Source organism: Watersipora subatra, chromosome 10, assembly GCF_963576615.1.
Source record: "Watersipora subatra chromosome 10, tzWatSuba1.1, whole genome shotgun sequence".
Taxonomy (NCBI): domain Eukaryota; kingdom Metazoa; phylum Bryozoa; class Gymnolaemata; order Cheilostomatida; family Watersiporidae; genus Watersipora; species Watersipora subatra.
In genome coordinates this window covers 55793519-55806279 of record NC_088717.1, presented here as the reverse complement: position 1 = coordinate 55806279, position 12761 = coordinate 55793519, and the positions used below count along the sequence as shown (strand labels likewise).

Sequence of the window (12761 nt, the reverse complement as noted above, 5' to 3'; positions counted from 1 at the left end):
TCAACTTCAAGTTTAATAAACTTTCTCCTGATTCACTAAGTTACGCAGTACAGTTCTAATTATACCGGTACAACTATTACTCAGCTGGCTGCCTTGTTCATCATAAGTATTACACATTCAACATAACAATGTATCAGCTTAGACTGCCTTGGTTGTAGCTAGTTAAAGTTGAATATGCTACAACGGTAGTGTTTAAAGTTAGTTTCCTCTTTTTCTTCAGAACAAGAGTTATTAGTTTACTGAGTAAAAGTGTGCTGAATGTAAAATACAGTGACATGTTGTTTCTGAATATTTAGGTAGCTAAATATCACATAACTCCTGATGATAATCAGGGTAAAATTTTCCTAAAGATCCTTAATAGCTCATAAAATAGCAGAACGTTCAAATATATACACAATGTGGTGCGCATGCTTTGAAAGTGCTCAACGGGTTCAAACAAATCAATCTCTTCCGTTATGAACATTGACAGACTCTTGATAAAAATAGGTAAAAAATATTTTAATGTTGTTATGAACACAAGTACCGTGACAATAACTAACTGCACAATTATTCTGCAATGTGTCTGCAAAGGTGATTGGTTAGTGTAGATGAGGTAGTGTTCCGCCAACCTGAAAGTCATGAGAGCAAATCCTGAAGAGAACAATCTTATTTTTCAACTCTTTATGTGTAACTTCAGACAGATGCATATATATGGATCTTATTATGGTAAAGACTGTTACTCCGGCAGTCTGGGGCGCCATGAGAGATTGTCAGGTGCAATAACCAACTGCACAATTATTCATCCACGCAGTCTGGGGCTCCATAAGGCGTAATAAACAACTGCACTATTATTCATCCACGCAGTCTGGGGCTCCATGAGGCGTAATAAACAACTGCACTATTATTTCTCCATACAGTCTGGGGCTCCATGAAGTGTAATGATTAACTGCACAATTATTCCTCCATACAATCTGGGGCTCCATGAGGTTTAATAACTAACTGCACTATTATTCCTCTATACAGTCTGGGGGTCCATGAGGTGTAATAACTAACTGCACTATTATTCCGAAATGCGGCAAGGCGGTCAAGTTAGTTGGTGCGGGCAGCAGAGTGTTTATGCAGGAGAGTGGGATGTGAGTTCGAATCCTGCTGAAAGTAATATTTTGCCCTAACCTCTACTCATGACTTCGATTAGACTTACTATTGCAAAGATTAACATACTCTATTAAACTAAGCAAGATATTTGATACAGAATTCTATCAATCTATAGTTATATTGCAGAGAGTACGTGTCACTGTTTGCAGGACAAAAGACTTGTTAAATACACAGAGTTGAAAGTGTTTTGTGAATAATAGTTTTAAGGCACTTTTAGTAGAGACAGCATTTGCATGCAAGAGTGAGGCTTTATATAACCTCTATTCATATGAGAGAAGTACCTCTATTAATATAACTGACTCACACTACATGTAAGTGTGAGTTAGTTAAGTATAGCTAGTGTGTTAAGAATCTTTCATATCAGATTCAAGGTGCAGAGACAGACATTACAGCATAACACCTCACTGAGTAAAACCACAGAATCAATTAAATTGTATGTACATGTATATGTTTAGTTAATACATACATATAATACAGTATAATATATATAATATTGAACACTGAATATAGATAATGTTTAAACATCTTCAGCCAAATGAAGAGAATTTTTGACATAGTGATTGTCCACCAAACAAAAAGTACAGAAGCTCTAGCTATAACAGCTGATCAATGCCAAAGATGCTGTTTCTGTGATGTCATTCAACTCCTATGTATCTCTATACTGAGTCCAAGCTACCTTGTGTAAAGGACTAAAGCCACGGTCAAACTGAAAAACATCTTCTGATTTGATGAAAGGAAATGCCACCTTGTCCTTAGGACTGGAAGAATGCGTATTAGTAAGCGCCATTCGTTCCTGTTTAGTTGGAGTCGTTTTTTCGGAGGGAAAGAGCTCATTGTCAATGTCTTGAAGAGCCTGCTTGATCCGGGTAGCCAAAGTTCCCTGATAATATGGCTTCGTATCTTCTGGATCATCATGTATTTCATGATTTGCTGCCTTCCTGAAGAGAGGCTCAGACATCTCTTTGTTGTTTTCACTCAAAGTTCCTCGGAGAACATCTTCTTGAGAAGTTGTCTCAATACTCTTGGAATGATTTGTAGTAGGTAAACTTTGTAGATCATTGCCACTTCTAGATGATCCAACATGACCTACAGAGTAATCAGGACATCTATAGTTATAACTAATATTGGTCCACCATGTTTTATAAGCTGTTACTGAACATGATGTGTACCTTGTGTGTAAGATGATAACAGGTGTCAGACAGCACCTGCTTGGTGATGTCACTAGATGTATATGTTCATTTCTAGAACATTCTACTCTTGTGGCTATTTTAATGGACATTTGGAGTAATTTAAAAATTAAATGATCTATTATAGTACATCAGCTTTAAAAAACCAGACTTTGTTATAAATTTACTAATGGAGTATCTTACTATTTTCTCTTTTTCCGATTTCGTTATTAGCAGAAGAAAGTTCTGAGGCTATGTCTTCTTCTTTGGGCAGAGATAGAAGAGACAACTCTTGTGTTTCTGTGGTGACTGCAACTGGAGGTGCAGCCTCATTTTCCCATTGAACGCCATTTGAGTTTGACTTGTCAGTGATAAGTTGTAGGAGCTCTAAAACCAATACAACAAACACAATTCGAAAAAGTCTTTTGTATATAATATTATTAGCAGGTTTATCACCAAGAATGAGTCACAACTTATGACTCATGAGTATTTACCACATTAGAGAGACATTAGTTTATATTGATAGCTTATTGGTATATTATTACTAGCTGCCAAGAGAGAGTCACATTGACTACATGAGCTACAGATTTTCTTTTCTAATTTGTTTAAGTTAAGGCTGGTTTTAGACTTCCAACGTCACAAAAAATAACTAGGCATTTCATCACCCTAATACGGACAGTTGCGTGTTTGAGTGGAACAGTACTATCAAAAATTCCTGCTGTCGTGACTCACCTTGACTTTTATTTGCTGCAGTTTCAGCATTTGTGCCTTGATTATTGGTTGCTGAGACAGTAGAACTACTAGATTCTCTTTTCAAGTATTTGTTAGAGCAGCATTCTTCATTTAAGGAATCGTCTCCTCTTCTTTTAATAGACGCAGAGGATGAATCCATATGTTGCATACTGGTAATTTCACAATTTTTCTTGGAATCATTAGGGAGCTGAATTATTTTGTCTTCTGTGTTGCTCAGAGTAAATGCTCTTGTGACCATTGGTGTTGGAGGGCGTGTATCAGTAAGGGCGCGTTTTGTTTTTTTAAATGGAGGCATCTCAACAGAAGGAAAAGTTTCTTCGTCAATGTCTTCTGGAGCCTGATTGGTTTTGATAGCCAATGTTTCCTTATAGGATGATCTTTCAGCTTCTGGATTCTCATTTTTTTTACGTTTCACGACCTTCCTGAAGAGTTGCTGGAAGGGGATATCTTCATTATCAGGGGAACAAACTCTATCAATGGATTTAGGAAGAATCATCTCAACAGTCTGGAGGTGATCTCCTGCTGCATTGATTGAACCCGGTTGATCATTGTCACTTTTAGATGATCCAACATGACCTACAGAGTAATCAGCACATCTATAGCTATAACTAATATCTGTCCACCATATTTTATAAGCTGTTACTGAACATGATGGGTACATTATGTCTAAGATGATAAGAAGTGTCAGACAGCACCCGCTTGGTGATGTCACTAGATGTATATATTCATTTCTAGAACATTCTACTCTTGTTGCTACTGTAATGCTGTTTGATATAACAAAGTTAATCATTATACAATCATCCTCTTATGTTTATTAAAATGTTAGAGTTAATATCATACTTACTAGGGATGTATACTAACAGAACTGACATATACACATACGGTAGCACGAGTCTATCAATATCAGTACTATTATTTTAGATTTAATGTTACTTTTGCTCTTTTAAACCTTTGTGATAAAATGGTGTCAAAAGATGTAGTTTTTAAATGCAAACTTGCATTTTATTCAATGTTATTTTTTCACTCATCTGTAATAAACACTGCTATGTTCACTACCGCTTTTTCGTGAAGGTTTTCATAAAACGTCAACCTTTTCACCCAGTATCAAAGAACTGTTTTAGTGATTTTACTAACGATATTGTTAAATAAATTATCCTTATTATTAATGGCAGTGTTATTAGCCACATTTTTTCCTTAACAGCACATAATTGTATGAAACATTGAACAGTATAATAGTCTGAAAGCCCAACTTTCTTGTTTGTTATCTCACTTTTAGAATAATGACCTTGAGATTGACCTGTTGCTGTTAGCTTGTTGTAAGAAGGTGAAGGTGTGGAGGCTGACAGTCGTATGTCAGATGTACCAGTCGATACAGAAGATGCCTGGACTTCACGAGAAACGCTGGCTGATAACTCTTTTGATTCTGAATCGAGTTCAGCCGTCTGATCTGCTGGTTGATCTGTATTTAAAATCTTGTCTATCTCTGAGATATTTCGATTCTGCTGTATCAGAAAGTCTGCAATAGAATGTAATAGTCTCAACTGTAACAATATTAAACATTAAATATATTAAAACAGTTCCTACAAACTACGGCATGAACACTTGAAGTATTTTAAAACACTAATATTAATGTTACTAATATCAGAAGGTCTGCAATAGAATGTAATAGTCTCAACTGTAACAATATTAAACATTAAATATATTAAAACAATTCCTACAAACTACAACATGAACACTTGAAGTCTTTTAGATTATTAACATTGGCAATAAGGGTTCTACTTTAAACTTAGAACAATAATATTAACTATAAGAATTTTGTTTTGAACCATCATTCTATGAATAATTCTATGAATAATTCTATGAATATCCTACCATTTTCATTTTCTGTTTTTCTATCAGCAGAAGTAGGTTCTGGGGTGAAGTCTTCTTTTTTGAGCAGAGGTAGAGAAGACAACTGCTGTGTTTTCGTGGTGACCTCATCTAAAGGCTCAGTAGAATTAAGTATCCACTCTGTTGTTTCATCATTGGATTCAATTTCACTCGAACTTTGGTCATGGTTCTCTGACCCATCAGTGTAATCTTCTGTTAACTCTAAAAATGATAAAACTGGTTACTACATACTTACTGACAGACTTAATTTTTTTGAAGTTATTTTCTTACAAATCTATAGTATTCTTACCAGAAATTGAGTATGTTGCTGTTTGAGAAAAGACAGCATCAGCTTGGCTATCTGTACCACCTTCAAAAAACCGAGTGTTGAACCACGATGGCCTAAAATATTCTGCGACTCTTTCGGCAACCTAAAATCATAGCCACAAGCACACATTAAACATTTCTTCTCTGAAAGTTGCTAGCCATAGTTACCACTTTCTGTCTTGACTCAACTGCAAATTTTACTAGTTATTGAATACTTCAATCGCTGGGACTCTTCAAGTACAATCGTGAACTAATGGAGGTAAAAGCAAAAGTATGATAAATAGTTACTCCTTTACCTGACTAACAAAATGCTTCCCGCTATCGCTGTCCAGCCAATACTGAAGGAAGCTGTAATCTCCACGAATCATTCTGTATACAAACTCTTCAATTCTTTGAAGAAGGGTTATACATAACAGTAAATACAATTATGAGCATGTGTAATAGTATGATTTGAATACTAGTGTAGCTAGACATTCTACTCAACAATAGGATGTGCACACTCTAACAATAGACTGGTTCTTGCTTCATTCCATAGATAGTTGCAACAATGGTGAGACAACTACTCTCTGTACTCATTGTTTACTGAGTAAGCGCAAGCACCACAAGGTCAGTCGCAGGTCAACTAAGAATCTAATTGTATATCAAGAGTTATTAGCAATCTTAGCTTGTAATGTGAAATTGTATCAAGTTGAATTTAGTGCTTAAAACTCTTTCAAGTGACCAACTTGTCAGCAACCAAAGAACATGGAGTCGTGTCCAATTAGCTGCTTGGTTTACACATGAAATATATTGCTCATTTTGGTCGTCATTTATGCAAAAGAATATGTTGACAATTCCTCTCTCAGAGTAACACACTTTTGTGTAAGATTGTATTTCTTGTTAAACTTATACAAATGTTGCATACTTGATATATAAGTTTAAAGCAAGTCTTATGGTAATGATTCAGTTACAGAGTATTTAGCTGTGTTCAGTTATCTGTGTCTCCAAATGCTTTAGACACGCTGAAAATTGCTAGTCAACTAATTGGAAAATGCCTTTAGTGAACAAAGGTTGCATTCATCATATAAAAAGTATGTATATAAAACCCTAAGTTATAACACATTTGACGACATGTGAGTTATTCTCGAATCAGACAACTTTGTATTTAGATAAAAAAACTGCATGTATAATATTCTTTAGCTGCAATAACAGTCTGCTAATTTATTAATTATGTCTTGTATTGGCTGATGTTCTGACATTCATTGACATCCATAACAAAACCTTAAAGGTTGACTTACAACAAAATTCACATTACAGTTATTTGGTATCAAAAGATTCGCCATGTCTTACTATGTTGTGTAGTAGGTGCCAAATATGTGGGAATGTGATTAAAAACTCTTAAAAGCTCAAAAACGAACAGAAAATCGCAGCCACACGAGACCGCCGTAGTTTGGATTCGTTTTCCAAAACGGCTAAAATGTGACGTATGTGTGCAAAATGGTTTATGTTTACACTTTCATGCATTCTTACTCGTCGAAATATTTTCACAAATATACTTCACGCTTGCAACAAAAACCATGTCTATTATTCTTACGTGTCTATTTTATCGGCATCGTAATTCTGCAACTTTGAGCACTGATATCTCAAAACTTAGCATAAAAATATGTTTAATATTTTAAACTTAGCTTGAACGATTGCATATCACCCTCTGATAAAAATTATGAGCCTTTTGGTCTGCTACGATGGTTGAACAATGCTGTAGAAATTGTTCGCGCCATATGGCGGAAATTGTATGTCACATGATCAGATAATGTTTGTTTCAGTTCAAGATCTATCGCAAATAGCAAACACGCTTTCTCGTATTAAACTTGTTAATTAGAATTCGTCATAATGCCTAATGCGCCACATCGTGTTTGTGCAGCTGGCAAGCTGAGAAGCACTATTTTTCTTGGCCAAGAGCAGAGAAAAGACCAGACCTTCACCGGGCGTGGAGCAACTGGGTGAAGCTGGATGTGACAAACTTTATTTATTCGCCTGCTTACTCTTACCTTTGTTTTAGCCATTTCAAAGACGACATGTTTTTTAACCTGTTTGCATACTCTACATTTCACCAAAGCACGTGAGTAATTTATTTTATGAACTACTTGTATTAGTAGTAGTAACTTGGGTTATATTCTAGTATTCTCCTAATACTACTGTATTAATCTATATTTAATATAACAATATTAATGTCATTTAATTGTAATATAATATTATTAGTATTTTATCTTTTTAATTATGTGTATTATTCTTATTATAATAACAAAATTAATTCATACTGCATATCCATCTGTAAAACGTAATATATTAATCTATTATTGATAAAATAATGTTATAAGTTTCACGATTAATTTCGTCAAATTTCTTAACCCCACTCACTTATAGATATGTTATATAAAATAGTTATTATCATTTTCTGGTATCATCGTTAATAGCATATTAGTATTATTAGATGATTATTATTAGTATTAGATGATGAAGAGTTTGTGCCAACCACTGAAGACTGGGAAGAGTTTGAGCGCTATGTTGGCCAGCGTCACTCTCCAATTACATGTAAGATAGAGCTGAACTTAACCAAACTTGACAAAATATAAAGAATATCCATAGAGTTAATACTCACATTTTTATGTTTACAATATCATGGATTCTGATAAGGTTTTGTAAAATCTGTGTCATGTTTGCATGGCTATATATTTATTCTTTTTCTGATCAAGCAAATATGATATAATAACAGGAAATGATGATGTACAAATCTTATTGCAAGTCAACTATTGTGTTGTGATTTCAGACCCGAATCCTCCTTCAAAGAGGAGAAAATAATAGTAAGTGTGACAGCACTCCAGCAACTATTTCACTGTCACGCCTGCGCCCTCCCCTGCTCATTCATGATGGTGCGAGAAGGTGGATGGGTAGAGTTCAAGGTTACATGTGCCTCCTGTCACCGATCGTACACTTGGGAAACAACTGCCAGGGTGAACAGAGCTCACGTCATCAACCCCTGCTGGCAGCTACATCACTCTATTCTGGCGGATGCCTTACACAGAACCTCCAATTTCTGTCGCTTCTGAACATCGCGATACCAAGCCACAGCGTTTGCCTCTACCAACAAAGAAAATACTTACATGGTGTGAGTGTTAATATTTACCCATAAACTTGGAAAATGTGAGTAAAAGCTTGGCATACTAATTGAATAACGACATTTGGAAACAATTTTTTTCTTGAAATGAAAATATGTCATCCTTCAAGCGAAATATATTATAGTTTAAAATTCTGATTCTTCATCATAATACAACACAAAAAGGGGGAAGAGGATTCTACATTCTTAGACTAATGATAATGATACAAATTAATCTTGTATAATGAAGTTTTACAATATTTTACAGTGTATTGCTGAGCAGTACACCCTGCATAACGAGGGATTGATGGCAGCAATCGATTGGGAGCTTGATTTGGCAGGTGACGGTAGATGCGAGTCTGGGGCATTGCGCACTATATGGGTCCTACACTATGATGGATCAGAGCTGCGGTTTAATAGTCAGCAGCCATCTTGTCAAGGTAAAACTTTGACAGTTTTTACTTCACAGCCTGACAAAAACCCAAATTGTTTAGTAGTTATCAATACATAAACACGAAGTTGCTGATCTAGCTAAATAATTCAATCAAATAATGTGCAAGTGATTGTTGGTCGTAACTTTTTTACTTTGCAGTCAACGGAGACCACCAGCTCTAACGCCATGGAGCTGGAAGGTTTCAAGCGATGCCAGTCCAATCTAGTGTCCCACGGTCTGAGAGTGAGGTCTATTACAACGGATGTTGTTACAAAGGTTGTGTGCATACCACAAGCTTGTGTTTTGGCTTATGCCACAAATTCGTCGCTGAAGAGCGATGGCCTCTACCTGCCTGCTTAGTGTCTAAGATTCGGGCTCTTTTCCCACCAACGGATGATGAAGAAGAGTTTGCAGACTTGCAAACAAGATTTGCAGCATAAACCAAAACACAAGATTGCGGTGTGCACACCACCTTTTCCGAGCATTTGGCGACGGCTCTCCAAATGGGAATAGATTATCTACCAAAACAATTATTGAAAAACAATAATTGCTGATCATCAAAATTATCTCGATCTTTATATAATAAAATCACAAAACTAATACACTCTCTACTGGAGTAAGTGTACAAGCCAAATATAACAGTTCTCCTTGTGTTCCACGAGTTCAGAATATGTGTGTTCAACCGTTGCATTAAATGTGTAACACAAGAATTGTAGATAATGCTTGACACATTAGCATAGCCTTGGTGTTGTTGGCATTAAATGAAAATCCAACTCACTATGATATCGCAGGTAATTATTCCACCCCAACTCAAGGGGTGCAGGCGCCACAAGTTCGTCCACAACAGGACGCATACACAGGCATTCATGCTTCCCGCGGTCATGGAGACGATGCGCAAACTCAGCATCATGGCAAAACACACATTCAGGAAGAGATGGCATGTCTTGACAGCGCTTGCAGACACACCACTCTGTAGCCGGTGGTATTAGCTCCTAAAGAAATGAACAGTTACTGTATGTCTATGCAACCATAGTTAATACATCAGGTCGATGTTATCCAACAGTATATCAGTGCAGCACTAGATGTAAATATTAAAATTGTTAATGTTGTCATTCGAGAAAAATCTGTAATTATTTTTTATTAGTATGAAGCGATAATTATCATCACTAAAATCATATATATAATAATAATATTCGTTCTATCACTCACATGCTAAAACTATTACTACTAGCTAGCTTGGCACATAAGAGCTGGCTAGTGGCGGTGCTTACTTGCTGGGAGGTTTGATTCTGTTGAGGATCTTCTTCAGATAGAGCGTCAGGCTCGAAACGCCAGGGTCTTAACTTTTCAGAATTTGACATTTTTTATGATCGCAACTCAGACATGTTCATATGTTGAATTGTCGGACGGAATGGCAAAGCTGAAACTGTAAAGTAGCGAGCATCTATATTTGATACGGGGTCTTAGGTAAAACCCGAAGTGTTTGTCATAAACTATTGCTACGATAAGTTTCATATGAGCTTTGTATTGGCCTTTCAATTCACGCGAGAACATCACATGGCAAGAAAGTAACCAAACTCCATGGATACGTCATCGAAATCAAGAGATTCCAATCTACGGCGGTTTTTTGTTTTTGAGCTTTCAAAAGCTTTCAATCACATTTCCACATATTTGGCACCTACCACACAACAGAGTAAGACATGGCGAATCTTTTGATACCAAATAACTGTACTGTGAATTTTGTTGCAAATCAACCTTTAATGTAAATATCAGATTATGCCACAAGGAGTAAGTTCATGACAGAGATGAGTAACGTATCGTATGCAACAATATCTGAGCAGAAAATATAAAGTTGTTCAATACTTAGTGTCACTATTCCAAACTAATGCACCTGTAATAAGATTCATATAATAATAGCTCTGAAAATAGTTATGTAATGGTAAGAGGCATAGTTAATGACAGCATGGGGAAGATATAAATTTATGTGGAGAGAGTTGATGGTAGGATTTTAAGCATCCGTAGCTATTAAGTTGCTATTAAACTTTACGGTAAACATATAAAAATAAAAAAATTTTTATTTTTCAATTTCAATAGTGTATGACCCGAGTTGACTAGGGATCATAGGCTAGCTTTGAGTATGAGATTGTCTCCCTCGTCAGGAATGGTAGGAGTTTTATCGGTAAGAGAGTGAAGCTTGTGGATCTACGATTAATCCTACAGTGTTGCGTTTTTGCTAGAAGGCCTTATCCATCTTCTCCACATCAGAAAAACTGTTCGTTTAAGATTAACTTTTCGCTCTTGGTGAGGAGATAACTCCTGATTCTCTGACAAAGCAGTGGAGCTGAGCCAAAAACAAAGCTGAGCCGAAGAGTCTTGTGTGTGGCCACATCTATTCATTATAGATGAATCTATACACTGCATACGCATACCATACTCAAATACCTACTCAAGTTACACATATCAAAACTAGACCTGCACTTCTAGCGATTAGGTTTCACAACAGAGGACTTGAACTCTGAAAAAAACAATATGCGTAGCTTATGGGCACACTTCGACGACCAAGTCTAAATATTATTGAATGTTTTTACAATACTCACATTAATAAAAGTAGAATTCTGAATATTTAATTGTACTACTAAAGATTTCATTGAAATAATATGGGCAGAAAAAGAAAACAATTTGGAAGCTTTATTAAAAACAAGGCCAGCGTAAACTTGCGTGTTTGATAAAATATTCATGTTCTGTTATATGATGTAAAAACAGTTTTAAATATACAACAAATAGTAACAGTTGTGACCATTTATAATAAGGTTTTCTTCTCATTTCTTGCCTTGCAGAGTATTTTTGTGGCAGTTTTATAACCCTCAGGTAAATATATCGCTTTAAGGAGTTATTGTGATCTGTAAACACCTATAGCTTTTTCCGAGTACAGATATTCGTATTTATGCCTTTGTACAACTTTAAATGCAACATGTTCACAACAATATACATGTAATATACATGATTAGGAATATGATAAAAAAAATATTAATCTTTTTAGAGTTGTTTTCTCGCATAGCTTTTATTCTGCAACAAGCGATCCCAATTTTATTGGTTATTAACACGCATAGGCTCTTCGAAAAAGCAGCCGGTTTCTGCGCTACTTCCTACGTTACGCTATTTGCGTAATGCTTAGATAGACGCGGCGTAGCGGTAGCGATATAAAACAAGATTGCTGAGCTTGTTATTATTATGAGCAATCTTTATTATGGTAAGCAATAGTCATATTTGCAATATGTTTTCCACAAGGTGCCACAGCAAGTAAACTAGCTAAAATTGGGGAAAATTCGACGGCGACTTCATGAAGTAGGCCTAACTGTACCAAAGAGAGTAGAACCTCCAAGTCATTTTTAAATATGATATAGAAAGTTAGAATGTTTTTATTCCTTTTCTTTGACCTTTTTATTACCATCGATGCAATTCCTAAGTTGGGTAATTATAGCAATTTTGTGGTGTGGGAATTTTATCGTTATTTATTTGGATTTATTCGTTTATTTACTCTCGTTTTAATCAATTTGTTATGAGTTGAAATGTGCAAGGCTTGCAAAAAATTTTTAAGCCGAGTAAATCATATTTTTTTACTCAATTGTTCAAATCTATTTTTGTAAAAGTTAAATTTTGAGCTTATACCGTTTAAAAATTTTGAATATTGGAGTTACCAAGCTAATTTTTGTGTTTGGTTGACAATTGGAACATTTAAGGTTTATAGTAAACGTGTTACTGTTAATGCTATGAGATCAGAGTCGTTTGCTGTTCTCTCTAGAATCCTGCAGGAATCGGGTCTGGGCTCCTGCTGTTTTTGATTATTGTAAACAAAAGTTGCATCTGCTGGCTTTATACAAATGACATCCTATTAGGCATGGATATTGCAAAGTGTAGAGCTGCTAGTCTTCAAGATACCGTAACA

At 35.6% G+C, this 12761-nt stretch overlaps 1 protein-coding gene across 1 annotated transcript; it reads right to left on the bottom strand.

Moving 5' to 3' along the window:
* Positions 1-1780: 1780 nt before the first annotated feature.
* On the bottom strand, positions 1781-5617 carry LOC137407228 (serine-rich adhesin for platelets-like). Its single transcript, XM_068093834.1, has 7 exons — positions 5546-5617; positions 5233-5353; positions 4926-5144; positions 4324-4569; positions 3033-3629; positions 2505-2687; positions 1781-2220 (listed from the first exon to the last, which is right to left on the bottom strand). Exons 1-7 carry the CDS (start codon positions 5615-5617, stop codon positions 1781-1783), a joined length of 1878 nt encoding a protein of 625 aa, XP_067949935.1.
* Positions 5618-12761: the final 7144 nt, after the last annotated feature.

What these genes read in the sequence shown, in the direction of transcription:
- LOC137407228 (XM_068093834.1), bottom strand. Translation starts at nt 5,617, where the DNA reads ATGATTCGTGGAGATTACAGCTTCCTTCAGTATTGGCTGGACAGCGAT. An exon ending in AGCAACATACTCAATTTCTG is followed by an intron (nt 5,145 to 5,232) that starts GTAAGAATACTA and finishes TATCATTTTTAG; the next exon opens with AGTTAACAGAAGATTACACT. An exon ending in TGCAGCAAATAAAAGTCAAG is followed by an intron (nt 2,688 to 3,032) that starts GTGAGTCACGAC and finishes TATTGGTTTTAG; the next exon opens with AGCTCCTACAACTTATCACT.